This window comes from Cherax quadricarinatus, chromosome 50 (genome assembly GCF_038502225.1).
Source record: "Cherax quadricarinatus isolate ZL_2023a chromosome 50, ASM3850222v1, whole genome shotgun sequence".
NCBI lineage: Eukaryota > Metazoa > Arthropoda > Malacostraca > Decapoda > Parastacidae > Cherax > Cherax quadricarinatus.
Genome location: NC_091341.1, coordinates 28811287 through 28832317, shown reverse-complemented (window position 1 = coordinate 28832317; position 21031 = coordinate 28811287). Strand labels below are relative to the sequence as shown.

Below are 21031 nucleotides of genomic sequence, written 5' to 3'. Positions count from 1 at the left end.
AGACTTTGCAAAAGCATTTGACAAATGCGATCATGGCGTAATAGCCCATAAAATACGTGCTAAAGGAATAACTGGGAAAGTGGGGAGATGGATCTTCAACTTCCTAACAAATCGAACACAAAGAGTAGTGGTCAACAGAGTTAAATCGGAGGCTGCCATAGTGAAGAGCTCTGTTCCACAAGGCACAGTACTCGCCCCCATCTTATTCCTTATCCTCATATCAGACATAAACAGAGATATACACCACAGCACCGTATCATCCTTTGTGGATGATACTAGGATCTGCATGAGGTTGTCATCTGCTGAGGACGCGGTTAACCTCCATGAAGATATAAACAAAGTTTTCCAGTGGGCAACGGTAAACAATATGATGTTCAATGAGGACAAATTCCAACTACTCCGTTATGGAAAACTGGAGGAGATAATAACTAGAACAGAGTATACTACTGACTCCGGCCATACAATAGAGCGGAAAAATAATGTAAGGGACCTGGGAGTAGTAATGTCTGAGGATCTCACTTTCAAGGATCACAACAGTGCCACGATCGCACGTGCAAAGAAAATGATAGGATGGATAATGAGAACTTTCAAAACGAGAGATGCCAAGCCCATGATGATCCTTTTCAAATCACTTGTTCTCTCTAGGCTGGAATACTGCTGTACATTAACATCTCCATACAAAGCAGGTGAAATCGCAGATCTAGAGAGTGTACAGAGATCCTTTACTGCACGTATAAGTTCTGTCAAGCACCTTAACTACTGGGAACGCTTGGAAGCACTTGACTTGTACTCGTTGGAACGCAGGAGGGAGAGGTATATCATAATCTACACTTGGAAAATCTTGGAAGGAATGGTCCCAAATCTGCACACAGAAATCACTCCCTACGAAAGTAAAAGACAGGGCAGGCGATGCAAAATGCCGCCAATAAAAAGTAGGGGCGCCATTGGTACACTAAGAGAAAACACCATAAGTGTCCGGGGCCCAAAACTGTTCAACAGCGTCCCATCAAGCATTAGGGGAATTGCCAATAAACCCCTGGCTGCCTTCAAGAGAGAGCTGGACAGATACCTAAAGTCAGTGCCGGATCAGCCGGGCTGTGGCTCATACGTCGGACTGCGTGCGGCCAGCAGTAACAGCCTGGTTGATCAGGCCCTGATCCATCGGGAGGCCTGGTCATGGACCGGGGCGCGGGGGCGTTGATCCCCGGAATAACCTCCAGGTAACCTCCAGGTAATAATTTCGCCAAAATCATTCTGAACCTAACGAAAAAAATATATTTCACTGTGTTTGTTTAGTACTAAATTATTGTAAACAAATCTAAAATATATTTAGTTGGGTTAGGCTAAAATAAATTGCTCTTGTTATAATAAGGTTAGGTAAGTTTTCTAAGATTCTTTTGGTGCAAAATTAAAAATTTCTACATCAACATTAATGAAAAAACACATCTTTAAACGTACAAGAGAAAATTTTTGAAAGGACTTAATTTTAAATGAGTTCTTGCTAATTGACAAGTTTTACATATTCGGCACGACATATATATATATATATATATATATATATATATATATATATATATATATATATATATATATATATATATATATATATATATATATATATATATATATATATATAAAATAAGAAAAAAAAACGAAGATAGGGAAGAATGTTTGGAATGTAACAGATAAATGCCAGGATGTCAGAATGAGTAATGTTATATATCAAAGAAGCACAGTTAATTAAAGGTAAATAGATTTTCGTTCACCAGGTCAAACACAGGAGCAGTGTCAGCAAGAAAGGCATCGACATTGATAAACTTGAGGAGCAACTGAGCCGTCTGGAAACTGAAAAGGTAACTGATGCTTTATTATACATTGATCTGAACGAAATCTTATCTTATCTTATCTTATCTTATCTGTATCGTGGTGTATATACTTAGCGTATTACATTGACATGGTATGTAGACATTGTTTATGCTTTCGTGATGACGTGTATAGACATGATATATGATCCTATAGTGTGTAATTAGGCATACGCAATATATATATATTGCGAATTCCTTGCATTGTTCAAATCTCTAGTAAGGCTGATGCATGCAGGGGATGAGATGAAAAGCTGTAAGCCTTCTCCCTGAAAGCTGGCTGCCTTGGATCAAACGTGTAGCGGATGCTACACGCCAAGGTATTGGTCCAGTGTGGGTAGATTGGTAAAGCACTGCGTACCTTGTCCTAAGGTTCGTGGGTTCGAGTCTCCTTCAGCCAGAGATCAGTGTTTGTGTATATTTCGCATGCTCTCGCGAATTCCTTGCATATATATATATATATATATATATATATATATATATATATATATATATATATATATATATATATATATATATATAAATAATCCAGTATTAACATATGTAAAACCTGAAAGATAATTAGTATTTAAAAATTGCTTAATTGAAGTTTGTGTATACAGGACATACAAGCAGAAGACATTAACAAGAAAAACTCTGAAATTACCAGACTACAAGATGAGCTACACCGTCTACAGTACGAGAAGGTGAAGTGAATTTATGTAGGACATCAGTGATTTTTTTGTAATATTTGTAAATGTGTCGTATACTCCTACTGTCACATAATTACTATACATAAAATTTGCTTTCAATTTTTATATATGAATGAGATTTAAATGCCAGTTTGTAATTTTTAAAATATTTTGACGTATTAGTTTAGTGGTTATATTAAGCTTTATTTTGTCCTCTCCCGGATTTTCCTGTCAATACTTTTTAAGATATTACTGGAAGGGTAAATATACATCACATCGTCAGTGTTGTTCATAAGTTTAGTTTTTGACCAAAAACTTGACGAAACTTTATTTTAGCAAAATCTTTTATATCTTATAAATTTTTACTGAGTTTAACTAAATATTTTTGAAAAGTTTTAGGTAGTGGAATCTCAGTTTAAAAAGATTTTTCGGAAGCAAAATTAACTTGCGAAGTGAAGCATTGTGGGTAATACAGCTTCCTAAATATATACGAAATGCTTAAATTTACACAATATTAACTTTGATGTTTTGCTATGTCTAATTAAGTGAAAAAAGTTTGTTATTAACACATAGTCTCAGTAATTCTGTAAATTTATTTACTTGTACAGGTATATCTAGATTCATGTCAGGTAAAATCCTCATAAAAACTGAAACATAAACTTTCATAAAAATTGAAATATATTTTCCCTTTTAGGAAACACGAAATTACAAACACAATTAATAACAGGATATAGGTAATTTGGTAAAAACTTTGACAGTTTAGTGACGAGAGAATTAACGTTACTGACAATCAGACGTTGAGGGCACGTATTCTAATTTTTTTTTAAGCCACATTATAATCCCAGAACATAAATTCCGAAATGAATTTTTCAGGGCATATCTTCTGAAATCTAAGGTTCCCATTATTTTTTTTTTGATGCCGGTGTTCAGACAGAATGCAGATATTATGACCCTTGCACGTGTGTGTGTGTGTGTGTGTGTGTGTGTGTGGGTGTGTGTGTGTGAGTGTGTGTGCGTGTGTGAGTGTGTGTGTGTGTGACCAGACAACATCTCTCACGGGGAGATGTTGTTTGGTCCTATTACCTTTGATGCATCAAGGTCACTTAGCAGCTTCTTCACCTCCTCCTCAGTTGTGTGCATGTCCTCCAGCACCTGTTAGTCTATTCCCTGTTGGTGTCCCCCTCTGTCCTGTCTTCCCAGAGTCTTTCCTGTCTCCACTCTAAATACTTCCTTAAATATCCTGTTGAGCTCCTCGAATACCTCTTGATCGTTTCTTGTGAGTTCCCCACCTTCTTTCCTCAGCCTGATCACCTGGTCTTTAACAGTCGTCTTCCTCTTAATGTGGCTAAACAGTAGTTTCGGGTCAGTCTTGGCTTTCGATGCTATGTTGTTTTCGTACTGTCGCTGGGCCTCCCTCCTTATCTGCGCATATTCGTTTCTGGCTCTTCGACTGATCGCTTTATTTTCCTGGGACCTTTGCCTTCTATACATCTTCAATTCTCTAATGCACTTAGTTTTTGCCTCCTTGTGTGTGTGTGTTTGTATGTGTTTGTGTGTGTGTGTATGTGTGTGTGTGTGTGTGTGTGTGTGTGTGTGTGTGTGTGTGTGTGTGTGTGTGTGTGTGTGTGTGTGTGTGTGTGTGTGTACTCACCTAGTTGTACTCACTTACTTGAGGTTGCAGGGGTCGATCCCAAGCTCCTGGCCCCGCCTCTTCACTGATCACTACTAGGTCACTCTCCCTGAACCGTGAGCTTTATCATACCTCTGCTTAAAGCTATGTATGGATCCTGCCTCCACTACATCGCTTCCCAAACTGACTACTCTGTGGCTGAAGAAATACTTCCTAACATCCCTGTGATTCATCTGTGTCTTCAACTTCCAACTGTGTCCCCTTGTTACTGTGTCCAATCTCTGGAACATCCTGTCTTTGTCCACCTTGTCAATTTCTCTCAGTATTTTGTATGTCGTTATCATATCCCCCCTATCTCTCCTGTCCTCCAGTGTCGTCAGGTTGATTTCCCTTAACCTCTCCTCGTAGGACATACCTCTTAGCTCTGGGACTAGTCTTGTTGCAAACCTTTGCACTTTCTCTAGTTTCTTTACGTGCTTGGCTAGGTGTGGGTTCCAAACTGGTGCCGCATACTCCAATATGGGCCTAACGTACACGGTGTACAGGGTCCTGAATGATTCCTTATTAAGATGTCGGAATGCTGTTCTGAGGTTTGCTAGGCGCCCATATGCTTCAGCAGTTATTTGATTGATGTGCTCTTCAGGAGATGTGCCTGGTGTTATACTCACCCCAAGATCTTTTTCCTTGAGTGAGGTTTGTAGTCTCTGGCCCCCTAGACTGTACTCCGTCTGCGATCTTCTTTGCCCTTCCCCAATCTTCATGACTTTGCACTTGGTGGGATTGAACTCCAGGAGCCAATTGCTGGACCAGGTCTGCAGCCTGTCCAGATCCCTTTGTAGTTCTGCCTGGTCTTCGATCGAGTGAATTCTTCTCATCAACTTCACGTCATCTGCAAACAGGGACACCTCAGAGTCTATTCTTTCCGTCATGTCGTTCACAAATACCAGAAACAGCGCTGGTCCTATGACTGACCCCTGTGGGACCCCGCTGGTCACAGGTGCCCACTCTGACACCTCGCCACGTACCATGACTCGCTGCTGTCTTCCTGACAAGTATTCTCTGATCCATTGTAGTGCCTTCCCTGTTATCCCTGCTTGGTCCTCCAGTTTTTGCACCAATCTCTTGTGTGGAACTGTGTCAAACGCCTTCTTGCAGTCCAAGAATATGCAATCCACCCACCCCTCTCTCTCTTGTCTTACTGCTGTCACCATGTCATAGAACTCCAGTAGGTTTGTGACACAGGATTTCCCGTCCCTGAAACCATGTTGGCTGCTGTTGATGAGATCATTCCTTTCTAGGTGTTCCACCACTCTTCTCCTGATAATCTTCTCCATGATTTTGCATACTATACATGTCAGTGACACTGGTCTGTAGTTTAATGCTTCATGTCTGTCTCCTTTTTTAAAGATTGGGACTACATTTGCTGTCTTCCATGCCTCAGGCAATCTCCCTGTTTCGATAGATGTATTGAATATTGTTGTTAGGGGTACACATAGCGCCTCTGCTCCCTCTCTCAATACCCATGGGGAGTGTGTGTGTGTGTGTGTGTGTGTGTGTGTGTGTGTGTGTGTGTGTGTGTGTGTGTGTGTGTGTGTGTGTGTGTGTGTGTGTGTGTGACTCAACAATCAATATTTGCACCAATAACTCATTACAGTTGTGACCGGGTGTGGAAGTGTGAATTGCTCATTACTCTATAATTTGTTCATGATTGTAGCCATGTATAAACGTAAGTAACCATACTTACAAGATTCATTACCTTTGTAACTTGTGAGTTCATTACCTTTGTAACTTGTGAGTTCATTACCTTTGTACCTAGTTCAGCTATCAAAAGTTTGGGGGCCAAGTCCCTGGACCCATTACGTACCTCTAAAATCTGTAAATACCTTTGTAACTTGTCATGACTGTGGCCAGACCTACCTGGTGTTTATTACCTTCGTAAATTATGAGTTCATTACCTTCGTAAATTGTGAGTTCATTACCTCTGTAACTTGCTCAGTTATCAAAACTTTGGGGCCCAGTCCCTGGACTCATTATGTACCTCTGTAATCTTTTGACTACCGCCCACAGGATGGGTATGGGGTACATAATAAATATATTAAACTAACTAATTATGACCCTTGTGTTGTCAACTGGTTATAGTTCTTTCAAGACAGACATACATGGAAGGTTCACAAGGATTCATTGGATTAAATTTCGTAGAGTTTAGATCGTTTTAACATCTTTTCAATGATTTGTTGAAATATCTATCCCTTTAAAAATTAAGGATTGTACCCTTTATTATTCTAAATATCACTTAGCTATCATACTAGTCTATTATGAAAATTATCTTGAATATTTACCTCTCGACTTTTTTTGTCAGGGTTCAAAATTGCTAAACCTTTTTTTTAACGTTTCAAACCTAATTTTAAACATTTAGGGATACTTCTATGTGTATTTACCATTAAAATTACAAATACGACAACCACTGAAAAAACGTGAACTAATGTCATTGTCAGGACCATTCCATTCTTCTGTTTATTATTCATTGACACTCCATCATGATGACGGGTTTTGAGTTAATGGGACTCACGAAATCGTAATGACATGACTGCAAACAAACCATACCTCGGGTGGGGTTAGAACCTGTGGTATGGTTTGAGTTAAGGTATTATATTGGTAAGAACGGTATGAGAACAGATGTACCATGAAAGCCTCGGGGGCTGAGGTAAGAAACAGTAGGTTTACACTTGGTGCCGCTGATACAGCTGTATCACGGAAGGTTTAGTTGTACAATCTTGCTACTGCAAGCTGGTGGCTCAGTGGTAAGAGGTTGGGCTGCTAGATGCAAGACCCACAGTTCGAGTCTCGTTCATTCTTCTAATTGTTCGAGTCTTTGAAAGTTGAGACTATATATGTGGAAACGTAAAATTTTACAAAAGTTACAAAAATTGGAGAGTGCCTTTGACAGCTTTTATTACATGAAGCTTCGTTTTCACTTCTGTCTTTGTGAACCTTGATATGCATTGTTAAATAAATTGACTTCCTTATAATAACTAAAGAATGTCTTATTGTTTTGCAACGTTAATTGTTGGTGTATCGTAGGTAAATGTAATTTTTTATTCAATTTAAACTACCTAGGTGCAAATTTGCCAGAGGTATAAAAAAAAAAAACACATGAAATTAGTCTTTCTTAAAAAACAAAATCATGTATTTTTTTCTTTTAGGATTGAAGAGAATTTTAAAAGGAATAGAAAATTCGCATTCTAATTGCGTTTTTCACATATTTTGTTGAGCAGTGGCGGACATACTGGTAAGCTGGAGCGCCTTCCATGGCTGTCTTATATTTTCAAGCTTGCTCAATTATATCCTGGGAAATGAATGATAGTACAATTAACAAGTGCAAGTGCTCTCTCATTAACTATACTTATGTATTGTTGTTATTGTTTGTTCAGATGGTGGCCCAGCCTTGGCTCCCTCTCTTGGAAGTGTCTTGAAACCAATGTCTCCCATGGAAGGAGGTACAAGTACCTCCATAGCTTTGGGACCAGCTGTCCCCAGCCCTAGCCCCATTCCCCGCCCTAACGGGGCTCGTAAAGAGAGGTTATGCCTCTGGTCTGCCATCTGCCCCGCTCCATGGGGGCTCGTGGGAGCGGCAGTCCTGTGAGGTGCAGCTGGTAGCAAGCTCTACCACCATCCCCGCCCTAGGAGGGCTCGTGGGAGCGGCAGTCTTGTGAGGTGCAGTGTGGTAGCAAGCTTTACCACCATCCCCGCCCTAGGAGGGCTCGTGGGAGCGGCAGTCTTGTGAGGTGCAGCTGGTAGCAGCTCTACCACCATCCCCGCCCTAGGAGGGCTCGTGGGAGCGACAGTCTTGTGAGGTGCAGCTGGTAGCAAGCTCTACCACCTTCCCCGCCCTAGGAGGGCTGGTGGGAGCGGCAGTCTTGTGAGGTGCAGCTGGTAGCAAGCTCTACCACCATCCCCGCCCTAGGAGGGCTCGTGGGAGCGGCAGTCTTGTGAGGTGCAGCTGGTAGCAAGCTCTACCACCATCCCCGCCCTAGGAGGGCTCGTGGGAGCGGCAGTCTTGTGAGGTGCAGCTGGTAGCAGCTCTACCACCATCCCCGCCCTAGGAGGGCTCGTGGGAGCGGCAGTCTTGTGAGGTGCAGCTGGTAGCAAGCTCTACCACCATCGCCGCCCTAGGAGGGCTCGTGGGAGCGGCAGTCTTGTGAGGTGCAGCTGGTAGCAGCTCTACCACCATCCCCGCCCTAGGAGGGCTCATGGGAGCGGCAGTCTTGTGAGGTGCAGCTGGTAGCAGCTCTACCACCATCCCCGCCCTAGGAGGGCTCGTGGGAGCGGCAGTCTTGTGAGGTGCAGCTGGTAGCAAGCTCTACCACCATCCCCGCCCTAGGAGGGCTCGTGGGAGCGGCAGTCTTGTGAGGTGCAGCTGGTAGCAAGCTCTACCACCATCCCGCCCTAGGAGGGCTCGTGGGAGCGGCAGTCTCGTGAGGTGCAGCTGGTAGCAGCTCTACCACCATCCCCGCCCTAGGAGGGCTCGTGGGAGCGGCAGTCTTGTGAGGTGCAGCTGGTAGCAAGCTCTACCACCATCCCCGCCCTAGGGGGGCTCGTGGGAGCGGCAGTCTTGTGAGGTGCAGCTGGTAGCAAGCTCTACAACCATCCCCGCCCTAGGAGGGCTCGTGGGAGCGGCAGTCTTGTGAGGTGCAGCTGGTAGCAAGCTCTACCACCTTCCCCGCCCTAGGAGGGCTCGTGGGAGCGGCAGTCTTGTGAGGTGCAGCTGGTAGCAAGCTCTACCACCATCCCCGACCTAGGAGGGCTCGTGGGAGCGGCAGTCTTGTGAGGTGCAGCTGGTAGCAAGCTCTACCACCATCCCCGCCCTAGGAGGGCTCGTGGGAGAGGCAGTCTTGTGAGGTGCAGCTGGTAGCAAGCTCTACCACCATCCCCGACCTAGGAGGGCTCGTGGGAGCGGCAGTCTTGTGAGGTGCAGCTGGTAGCAGCTCTACCACCATCCCCGACCTAGGAGGGCTCGTGGGAGCGGCAGTCTTGTGAGGTGCAGCTGGTAGCAAGCTCTACCACCATCCCCGCCCTAGGAGGGCTCGTGGGAGAGGCAGTCTTGTGAGGTGCAGCTGATAGCAAGCTCTACCACCATCCCCGACCTAGGAGGGCTCGTGGGAGCGGCAGTCTTGTGAGGTGCAGCTGGTAGCAGCTCTACCACCATCCCCGACCTAGGAGGGCTCGTGGGAGCGGCAGTCTTGTGAGGTGCAGCTGGTAGCAAGCTCTACCACCATCCCCGCCCTAGGAGGGCTCGTGGGAGCGGCAGTCTTGTGAGGTGCAGCTGGTAGCAAGCTCTACCACCATCCCCGCCCTAGGAGGGCTCGTGGGAGCGGCAGTCTTGTGAGGTGCAGCTGGTAGCAAGCTCTACCACCATCCCCGCCCTAGGAGGGCTCGTGGGAGCGGCAGTCTTGTGAGGTGCAGCTGGTAGCAAGCTCTACCACCATCCCCGCCCTAGGAGGGCTCGTGGGAGCGGCAGTCTTGTGAGGTGCAGCTGGTAGGAAGCTCTACCACCATCCCCGACCTAGGAGGGCTCGTGGGAGCGGCAGTCTTGTGAGGTGCAGCTGGTAGCAAGCTCTACCACCATCCCCGACCTAGGAGGGCTCGTGGGAGCGGCAGTCTTGTGAGGTGCAGCTGGTAGCAAGCTCTACCACCATCCCCGACCTAGGAGGGCTCGTGGGAGCGGCAGTCTTGTGAGGTGCAGCTGGTAGCAGCTCTACCACCATCCCCGCCCTAGGAGGGCTCGTGGGAGAGGCAGTCTTGTGAGGTGCAGCTGGTAGCAGCTCTACCACCATCCCCGCCCTAGGGGGGCTCGTGGGAGCGGCAGTCTTGTGAGGTGCAGCTGGTAGCAGCTCTACCACCATCCCCGCCCTAGGAGGGCTCGTGGGAGCGGCAGTCTTGTGAGGTGCAGCTGGTAGCAGCTCTACCACCATCCCCGCCCTAGGAGGGCTCGTGGGAGCGGCAGTCTTGTGAGGTGCAGCTGGTAGCAAGCTCTACCACCATCCCCGCCCTAGGAGGGCTCGTGGGAGCGGCAGTCTTGTGAGGTGCAGCTGGTAGCAAGCTCTACCACCATCCCCGCCCAAGGAGGGCTCGTGGGAGCGGCGGTCGTGTGAGGTGCAGCTGGTAGCAAGCTCTACCACCATCCCCGCCCTAGGAGGGCTCGTGGGAGCGGCAGTCTTGTGAGGTGCAGCTGGTAGCAAGCTCTGCCACCATCCCCGCCCTAGGAGGGCTCGTGGGAGCGGCAGTCTTGTGAGGTGCAGCTGGTAGCAAGCTCTACCACCATCCCCGCCCTAGGAGGGCTCGTGGGAGCGGCAGTCTTGTGAGGTGCAGCTGGTAGCAGCTCTACCACCATCCCCGCCCTAGGAGGGCTCGTGGGAGCGGCAGTCTTGTGAGGTGCAGCTGGTAGCAGCTCTACCACCATCCCCGCCCTAGGAGGGCTCGTGGGAGCGGCAGTCTTGTGAGGTGCAGCTGGTAGCAAGCTCTACCACCATCCCCGCCCTAGGAGGGCTCGTGGGAGCGGCGGTCGTGTGAGGTGCAGCTGGTAGCAAGCTCTACCACCATCCCCGCCCTAGGAGGGCTCGTGGGAGCGGCAGTCTTGTGAGGTGCAGCTGGTAGCAAGCTCTACCACCATCCCCGCCCTAGGAGGGCTCGTGGGAGCGGCAGTCTTGTGAGGTGCAGCTGGTAGCAAGCTCTACCACCATCCCCGCCCTAGGAGGGCTCGTGGGAGCTGCAGTCTTGTGAGGTGCAGCTGGTAGCAAGGTCGACCACCATCCCCGACCTAGGAGGGCTCGTGGGAGCGGCAGTCTTGTGAGGTGCAGCTGGTAGCAAGCTCTACCACCATCCCCGCCCTAGGAGGGCTCGTGGGAGCGGCAGTCTTGTGAGGTGCAGCTGGTAGCAAGCTCTACCACCATCCCCGACCTAGGAGGGCTCGTGGGAGCGGCAGTCTTGTGAGGTGCAGCTGGTAGCAGCTCTACCACCATCCCCGACCTAGGAGGGCTCGTGGGAGCGGCAGTCTTGTGAGGTGCAGCTGGTAGCAAGCTCTACCACCATCCCCGCCCTAGGAGGGCTCGTGGGAGCGGCAGTCTTGTGAGGTGCAGCTGGTAGCAAGCTCTACCACCATCCCCGCCCTAGGAGGGCTCGTGGTAGCGGCAGTCTTGTGAGGTGCAGCTGGTAGCAAGCTCTACAACCATCCCCGCCCTAGGAGGGCTCGTGGGAGCGGCAGTCTTGTGAGGTGCAGCTGGTAGCAAGCTCTACCACCATCCCCGCCCTAGGAGGGCTCGTGGGAGCGGCAGTCTTGTGAGGTGCAGCTGGTAGCAGCTCTACCACCATCCCCGCCCTAGGGGGGCTCGTGGGAGCGGCAGTCTTGTGAGGTGCAGCTGGTAGCAAGCTCTACCACCATCCCCGCCCTAGGGGGGCTCGTGGGAGCGGCAGTCTTGTGAGGTGCAGCTGGTAGCAGCTCTTCCGCCATCCAAGCCCTAGGGGGGCTCCTGGGAGCGGCAGTCTTGTGAGGTGCAGCTGGTAGCAGCTCTACCACCATCCCCGCCCTAGGGGGGCTCGTGGGAGCGGCAGTCTTGTGAGGTGCAGCTGGTAGCAGCTCTACCACCATCCCCGCCCTAGGACGGCTCGTGGGAGCGGCAGTCTTGTGAGGTGCAGCTGGTAGCAAGCTCTACCACCATCCCCGCCCTAGGAGGGCTCGTGGGAGTGGCAGTCTTGAGAGGTGCAGCTGGTAACAGCTCTACCACCATCCCCGCCCTAGGAGGGCTCTTGGTAGCGGCAGTCTTGTGAGGTGCAGCTGGTAGCAAGCTCTACCACCATCACCCCCCTAGGAGGGCTCGTGGGAGTGGCAGTCTTGTGAGGTGCAGCTGGTAGCAGCTCTACCACCATCCCCGCCCTATGGGGGCTCGTGGGAGTGGCAGTCTTGTGAGGTGCAGCTGGTAGCAAGCTCTACAACCATCCCCGCCCTAGGGGGGCTCGTGGGAGCGGCAGTCTTGTGAGGTGCAGCTGATAGCAGCTCTACCACCATCCCCGCCCTAGGAGGGCTCGTGGGAGCGGCAGTCTTGTGAGGTGCAGCTGGTAGCAGCTCTACCACCATCCCCGCCCTAGGAGGGCTCGTGGGAGCGGCAGTCTTGTGAGGTGCAGCTGGTAGCAAGCTCTACCACCATCCCCGCCCTAGGAGGGCTCGTGGGAATGGCAGTCTTGTGAGGTGCAGCTGGTAGCAGCTCTACCACCATCCCCCCTCTAGGGGGGCTCGTGGGAGCGGCAGTCTTGTGAGGTGCAGCTGGTAGCAAGCTCTACCACCATCCCCGCCCTAGGAGGGCTCGTGGGAGCGGCAGTCTTGTGAGGTGCAGCTGGTAGCAAGCTCTACCACCATCCCCGCCCTAGGAGGGCTCGTGGGAGCGGCAGTCTTGTGAGGTGCAGCTGGTAGCAAGCTCTACCACCATCCCCGCCCTAGGAGGGCTCGTGGGAGCGGCAGTCTTGTGAGGTGCAGCTGGTAGCAAGCTCTACCACCATCCCCGCCCTAGGAGGGCTCGTGGGAGCGGCAGTCTTGTGAGGTGCAGCTGTTAGCAAGCTCTACCACCATCCCCGCCCAAGGAGGGCTCGTGGGAGCGGCAGTCTTGTGAGGTGCAGCTGGTAGCAAGCTCTACCACCATCCCCGCCCTAGGAGGGCTCGTGGGAGCGGCAGTCTTGTGAGGTGCAGCTGGTAGCAAGCTATACCACCATCCCCTCCCTAGGAGGGCTCTTGGGAGCGGCAGTCTTGTGAGGTGCAGCAGGTAGCAAGCTCTACCACCATCCCCGCCCTAGGAGGGCTCGTGGGAGCGGCAGTCTTGTGAGGTGCAGCTGGTAGCAAGCTCTACCACCATCCCCGCCCTAGGAGGGCTCGTGGGAGCGGCAGTCTTGTGAGGTGCAGCTGGTAGCAAGCTCTACCACCATCCCCGCCCTAGGAGGGCTCGTGGGAGCGGCAGTCTTGTGAGGTGCAGCTGGTAGCAGCTCTACCACCATCCACGCCCTAGGAGGGCTCGTGGGAGCGGCAGTCTTGTGAGGTGCAGCTGGTAGCAAGCTCTACCACCATCCCCGACCTAGGAGGTCTCGTGGGAGCGGCAGTCTTGTGAGGTGCAGCTGGTAGCAGCTCTACCACCATCCCCGCCCTAGGAGGGCTCGTGGGAGCGGCAGTCTTGTGAGGTGCAGCTGGTAGCAAGCTCTACCACCATCCCCGCCCTAGGAGGGCTCGTGGGAGCGGCAGTCTTGTGAGGTGCTGCTGGTAGCAAGCTCTACCACCATCCCCGCCCAAGCAGGGCTCGTGGGAGCGGCAGTCTTGTGAGGTGCAGCTGGTAGCAAGCTCTACCATCATCCCCGCCTTAGGAGGGCTCGTGGGTGCGGCAGTCTTGTGAGGTGCAGCTGGTAGCAGCTCTACCACCATCCCCGCCCTAGGAAGGCTCGTGGGAGCGGCAGTCTTGTGAGGTGCAGCTGGTAGCAGCTCTACCACCATCCCCGCCCTAGGAGGGCTCGTGGGAGCGGCACTCTTGTGAGGTGCAGCTGGTAGCAAGCTCTACCACCATCCCCGCCCTAGGAGGGCTCGTGGGAGCGGCAGTCTTGTGAGGTGCAGCTGGTAGCAAGCTCTACCACCATCCCCGCCCTAGGAGGGCTCGTGGGAGCGGCAGTCTTGTGAGGTGCAGCTGGTAGCAAGCTCTACCACCATCCCCGCCCTAGGAGGGCTCGTGGGAGCGGCAGTCTTGTGAGGTGCAGCTGGTAGCAAGCTCTACCACCATCCCCGCCCTAGGAGGGCTCGTGGGAGCGGCAGTCTTGTGAGGTGCAGCTGGTAGCAAGCTCTACCACCATCCCCGCCCTAGTAGGGCTCGTGGGAGCGGCAGTCTTGTGAGGTGCAGCTGGTAGCAAGCTCTACCATCATCCCCGCCCTAGGAGGGCTGGTGGGAGCGGCAGTCTTGTGAGGTGCAGCTGGTAGCAGCTCTACCACCATCCCCGCCCTAGGAGGGCTCGTGGGAGCGGCAGTCTTGTGAGGTGCAGCTGGTAGCAAGCTCTACCACCATCCCCGCCCTAGGAGGGCTCGTGGGAGCGGCAGTCTTGTGAGGTGCAGCTGGTAGCAAGCTCTACCACCATCCCCGCCCTAGGAGGGCTCGTGGGAGCGGCAGTCTTGTGAGGTGCAGCTGGTAGCAAGCTCTACCACCATCCCCGCCCTAGGAGGGCTCGTGGGAGCGGCAGTCTTGTGAGGTGCAGCTGGTAGCAGCTCTACCACCATCCCCGCCCTAGGAGGGCTCGTGGGAGCGGCAGTCTTGTGAGGTGCAGCTGGTAGCAGCTCTACCACCATCCCCGCCCTAGGAGGGCTCGTGGGAGCGGCAGTCTTGTGAGGTGCAGCTTGTAGCAAGCTCTTCCACCATCCCCGCCCTAGGAGGGCTCGTGGGAGCGGCAGTCTTGTGAGGTGCAGCTGGTAGCAAGCTCTACCACCATCCCCGCCCTAGTAGGGCTCGTGGGAGCGGCAGTCTTGTGAGGTGCAGCTGGTAGCAAGCTCTACCATCATCCCCGCCCTAGGAGGGCTGGTGGGAGCGGCAGTCTTGTGAGGTGCAGCTGGTAGCAGCTCTACCACCATCCCCGCCCTAGGAGGGCTCGTGGGAGCGGCAGTCTTGTGAGGTGCAGCTGGTAGCAAGCTCTACCACCATCCCCGCCCTAGGAGGGCTCGTGGGAGCGGCAGTCTTGTGAGGTGCAGCTGGTAGCAAGCTCTACCACCATCCCCGCCCTAGGAGGGCTCGTGGGAGCGGCAGTCTTGTGAGGTGCAGCTGGTAGCAGCTCTACCACCATCCCCGCCCTAGGAGGGCTCGTGGGAGCGGCAGTCTTGTGAGGTGCAGCTGGTAGCAGCTCTACCACCATCCCCGCCCTAGGAGGGCTCGTGGGAGCGGCAGTCTTGTGAGGTGCAGCTTGTAGCAAGCTCTACCACCATCCCCGCCCTAGGAGGGCTCGTGGGAGCGGCAGTCTTGTGAGGTGCAGCTGGTAGCAAGCTCTACCACCATCCCCGCCCTAGGAGGGCTCGTGGGAGCGGCAGTCTTGTGAGGTGCAGCTGGTAGCAAGCTCTACCACCATCCCCGCCCTAGGAGGGCTCGTGGGAGCGGCAGTCTTGTGAGGTGCAGCTGGTAGCAGCTCTACCACCATCCCCGCCCTAGGAGGGCTCGTGGGAGCGGCAGTCTTGTGAGGTGCAGCTGGTAGCAGCTCTACCACCATCCCCGCCCTAGGAGGGCTCGTGGGAGCGGCAGTCTTGTGAGGTGCAGCTGGTAGCAAGCTCTACCACCATCCCCGCCCTAGGAGGGCTCGTGGGAGCGGCAGTCTTGTGAGGTGCAGCTGGTAGCAAGCTCTACCACCATCCCCGCCCTAGGAGGGCTCGTGGGAGCGGCAGTCTTGTGAGGTGCAGCTGGTAGCAGCTCTACCACCATCCCCGCCCTAGGAGGGCTCGTGGGAGCGGCAGTCTTGTGAGGTGCAGCTGGTAGCAGCTCTACCACCATCCCCGCCCTAGGAGGGCTCGTGGGAGCGGCAGTCTTGTGAGGTGCAGCTGGTAGCAGCTCTACCACCATCCCCGCCCTAGGAGGGCTCGTGGGAGCGGCAGTCTTGTGAGGTGCAGCTTGTAGCAAGCTCTACCACCATCCCCGCCCTAGGAGGGCTCGTGGGAGCGGCAGTCTTGTGAGGTGCAGCTGGTAGCAAGCTCTACCACCATCCCCGCCCTAGTAGGGCTCGTGGGAGCGGCAGTCTTGTGAGGTGCAGCTGGTAGCAAGCTCTACCATCATCCCCGCCCTAGGAGGGCTGGTGGGAGCGGCAGTCTTGTGAGGTGCAGCTGGTAGCAGCTCTACCACCATCCCCGCCCTAGGAGGGCTCGTGGGAGCGGCAGTCTTGTGAGGTGCAGCTGGTAGCAAGCTCTACCACCATCCCCGCCCTAGGAGGGCTCGTGGGAGCGGCAGTCTTGTGAGGTGCAGCTGGTAGCAAGCTCTACCACCATCCCCGCCCTAGGAGGGCTCGTGGGAGCGGCAGTCTTGTGAGGTGCAGCTGGTAGCAGCTCTACCACCATCCCCGCCCTAGGAGGGCTCGTGGGAGCGGCAGTCTTGTGAGGTGCAGCTGGTAGCAGCTCTACCACCATCCCCGCCCTAGGAGGGCTCGTGGGAGCGGCAGTCTTGTGAGGTGCAGCTTGTAGCAAGCTCTACCACCATCCCCGCCCTAGGAGGGCTCGTGGGAGCGGCAGTCTTGTGAGGTGCAGCTGGTAGCAAGCTCTACCACCATCCCCGCCCTAGGAGGGCTCGTGGGAGCGGCAGTCTTGTGAGGTGCAGCTGGTAGCAAGCTCTACCACCATCCCCGCCCTAGGAGGGCTCGTGGGAGCGGCAGTCTTGTGAGGTGCAGCTGGTAGCAGCTCTACCACCATCCCCGCCCTAGGAGGGCTCGTGGGAGCGGCAGTCTTGTGAGGTGCAGCTGGTAGCAGCTCTACCACCATCCCCGCCCTAGGAGGGCTCGTGGGAGCGGCAGTCTTGTGAGGTGCAGCTGGTAGCAAGCTCTACCACCATCCCCGCCCTAGGAGGGCTCGTGGGAGCGGCAGTCTTGTGAGGTGCAGCTGGTAGCAAGCTCTACCACCATCCCCGCCCTAGGAGGGCTCGTGGGAGCGGCAGTCTTGTGAGGTGCAGCTGGTAGCAGCTCTACCACCATCCCCGCCCTAGGAGGGCTCGTGGGAGCGGCAGTCTTGTGAGGTGCAGCTGGTAGCAGCTCTACCACCATCCCCGCCCTAGGAGGGCTCGTGGGAGCGGCAGTCTTGTGAGGTGCAGCTGGTAGCAGCTCTACCACCATCCCCGCCCTAGGAGGGCTGGTGGGAGCGGCAGTCTTGTGAGGTGCAGCTGGTAGCAAGCTCTACCATCATCCCCGCCCTAGGAGGGCTCGTGGGAGCGGCAGTCTTGTGAGGTGCAGCTGGTAGGAAGCTCTACCATCATCCCCGCCCTAGGAGGGCTCGTGGGAGCGGCAGTCTTGTGAGGTGCAGCTGGTAGCAAGCTCTACCATCATCCCCGCCCTAGGAGGGCTCGTGGGAGTGTTGTCCTCTTTTTTTTTATTTATTTACATAATTCCCGAAGACTGGTGTGTGTCGCATCCTGGGACACTGACCTAATTTGCGGAAAATACTTAACATAACAAGCGGCTTTCTATATAGTAGTATGTCACTGATGTCAACTATGGTCTGTATACCTTGTACATGTACTGGTAGTAAATAAAGATTTATGATTATTATTATTATTATTATTATTATTATTATTATTATTATTATTATTATTATTGTTATAGAAAATACTGTATATTTTCCAAAAATACAGTATATTTTGTATGTAAATTGATGGCATATTTTGTAGGTAATAAAAATTAATTTATAAATAAATAAACAGTGATGGGTGAGCGTCGCTGGGGAAGAGACGCCGTTGTTTGGTACTGGCAAAACGCTCGCTTGTGAAATGTGCATAAATTTCATCGCTCTGGAGGTTAAATTGTGGTTGAAACCTCCCAAATAGCAGTAGAAATTGTTGGAATTGCAGTCCTACGTCGCAAATTTTGTTATATTCTGTGATACAGCTGGAGAATATCTCCTCGTATCAGAAATAAGCTTCAATGTTTGACATTACTGGGTTATCCTGGGTTAAATCTATATGGTGTAGGGTTTATGTAACACCTGTATGGCCTCAAGAACACCTGTGTGCCTTCAAGAACACCTGTGTGCCTTCAAGAACACCTGTGTGCCTTCAAGAACACCTGTGTGGCTTCAAGAACACCTGTGTGGCTTCAAGAACACCTGTGTGCCTTCAAGAACACCTGTGTGCCCTCAAGAACACCTGTGTGCCCTCAAGAACACCTGTGTGCCCTCAAGAACACCTGTGTGCCCTCAAGAACACCTGTGTGCCCTCAAGAACACCTGTGTGCCCTCAAGAACACCTGTGTGCCCTCAAGAACACCTGTGTGCCCTCAAGAACATTGTAAGAAAAATATATTATCTACCCAAATCCTAAACCTGCTTCCTTACATGAATCGTAAACCTTTGTAACCTTTGCATTGTTTTTTTGGCCTATGTAGCTCCCAGTTTTTTCCTTATATTAAAAACACGACAAAATTTAAATTCTGGTTATTTTGCAATAATATCTGAGCGTCTGATGTGATCGCCATGAAACTTTCCTAGTTGATAACTCACTCTCACATCTAAGTTGCTTCAGTATTGGTACAGTTTAATACGGATTTAGTACGACAGGAGAATCCCTCTTCAGTTTGGCTTCAGAGTTTGTGTTTTTTAACGGGAGTTTTAAATCAGTTTTGGGCTTTGTATGTCCTCATTCTTCTGATTTGCTAAATTAAAAATTAATCTTCATTGGAAACTTATGCAGTATTCCGTATTATTGCTTTAACGAGCACTGAGGCAAAGGAAGCTGAGGTTGTGCAATACGGGAAAATTTATATTGGACTGCACATCAACAATTTATATATATTTTCATGTATGGTTTATTAACTTGCTGGAGACCAACAGTGGACAAAACGTTGTCTTTAGATAAAAGTTTCGCAGCAAATAGCCTTTTATAACACTAAATGAAGTTAATAAGGAACTTGTTTTCAGGCTGAGGTTGAGGCAGCGTTGTCGTGTTACAACACACTAGACAACAATCTCGGTGACTCGCAACACCAACTCCAGATTATCACACATCAAAATAAGGAATACAGGAAGATGTTGGTATGTAGTGATTACTGTATATTGTACCATTTACTTATGTTCGGACTTGAACACGATGTATATTAATAAACCAAACCTCATGAAACAGGATCAATATAGTTTTTATTATTAATACATAGGCAGTTTTCTACCCAGGTTGGGTGACCCGAAAAGAAAAAAACTTGCATCATCAGTCACTTCGTCACTGTTTTGCAGGCACTGTACCTCCCACCTCCAGGATTCAAGTCCGGCTAACAGGTTTCCCCGAATCCCTTCATATTACCGTGATCACACTCCAACAACACGACATCTCATAAAAAAACAGATGTCTCCACTCACACCCACGCACGCTTGCTGGAAGTCTAAGCCCTTTGCACACAAAACCTCCTTTAACCCTTTCCCTTAACTTTTCCTTGGATGACCCCTATGCTGCTTTCCCTCCATTACAGAATTATATGCCCTCCAAGTCATTGTATTCTGTCACTCTCTCTAAATGTCAGAACCACCTCAACAACCCCTCCTCAGCCCTCTGAGGAGGGCTATTCTCCAGACTATGGATAATCTGCATAATATTCACACCACCCATTACTCTCACACATGACATCTCCACTGCCTCCAGCCTTCTCCTTGTTGCAACATTCACCACCCATCCTTCACACCCATATAAGAGCGTTGGTATAACTATACTTTCATACACTCCCCTATTTGCTTTCGTGGATAAGTTCTTTGTCTTAACAGACTCCTCAGTGGATAACTCACCTTTTTTCCCCTAATCAATTTGAATCCATTATTGCGGGTTCTCAATGGAGGGATATCCTCTCTCAATGTACTCGTGCTTTTCATCAGGGGAATGTTGCATCTGTTGCCGAGTCTTTTGCTTTCATAGGGAGTGATTTTCGTGTGAAGGTTTGGTCCCAATCCCTCCAGGACCTTCCAAGTGTATATTATCATGTATCTCCCTCGCCTGCGTTCCAGAGAATATAGATCAAGGACCTTCAACCGTTCCCAGTAGTTTAGGTGCCTTATCGTGCTTGTGTGTGCCGTGAAAGTTCTTTGTACACTCTCCAGGTCCTTGAAGAGGACCGTTAGTGTACAGCAGTATTCCAGCCTAGGGAGTACAAGCGATTCTAAGAGAATCATCATGGGCTTGGCGTCCCTAGTTTTGAAGGTTCTTATTATCCATCCTATCATTTTCCTAGCAGATGAGGTAGATGCATTGTTGAGGTCTTTGAAAGCGAGATCCTCTGACATTATCACTCCCAGGTTCTTCACGCTTCTTTTTCGCTCAATTGTATGGTTAGAATTTGTCGTATACCCTGTCGTATAGCTGATTTTTTTCCTCGTTGAACTAACTTCATATTGTTTTCAGTGGCCCATTCGAAGATTTAGTTGATGTCCGCTTGGAGTCTCGCAGTGTCTTCGATGGAGGTCACTGTCATGGTAATCCGGGTGTTATCCGCAAAGGAAGACACGGAGCTATGGCTTACATCTCTGTCTATGTCAGAAATGAGGATAAGTAATAGAATGGGAGCGAGTACTGTGCCTTGTGGAACAGAGCTTTTCACCGTGGCTGCCTGGGACTATATTCTGTTTACTGTATGCTGTATTATTTATAAAAATGTGATATTTCTTACTATTTACAAGATATTTATCGCCTTGGTGGGAGATATGGGTCTATGTACACAAATTTCCACAGATAATATCTTCGTTTGATAGATCTTTCCACAAAAACAGATTCCCACAAAAACTTAGTACCATAAACTGTTTTTAAATTGAGAGTTCCAATATTCAACAAGGTTTCATGACAAATATCTGCGCATTATACAGAACCAGCAGCAGATTAAAGAAGCGGAACTACTGCAGAAAAACATCACTAACAAGCAGACGATTGAAGCCATGGACAAGGAAGTTCAACGTCTCACACAAGAACTTAGGAACAGTGAAGTCAAAGTTCAGCGTCTCACACAAGAACTAAAGAACTCCCTAGACAATGCTCAGCGTCTCACAGATGAAATGAGGATCAGTGAAGCCAAAGTTGTTCAAGGTCAGGTAAGTCAAGCTTGAACAGTTAGACATTTGATTTACATATGCACACGAGACAACACGGACGTGG

General features: G+C 50.7%; 1 protein-coding gene across 1 annotated transcript in view; it reads left to right on the top strand.

Annotated features, from left to right (window-relative positions):
- Positions 1-21031, top strand: part of LOC128695339 (uncharacterized protein MCAP_0864) — a 139459-nt gene that overhangs the window by 52060 nt on the left and 66368 nt on the right. Inside the window, exons 5-8 of the mRNA XM_070095364.1 lie at positions 1770-1853; positions 2465-2548; positions 18826-18939; positions 20746-20967. Coding sequence (XP_069951465.1) covers positions 1770-1853; positions 2465-2548; positions 18826-18939; positions 20746-20967 — 504 coding nt within the window. The remainder of the gene's footprint in view (positions 1-1769; positions 1854-2464; positions 2549-18825; positions 18940-20745; positions 20968-21031) is intronic.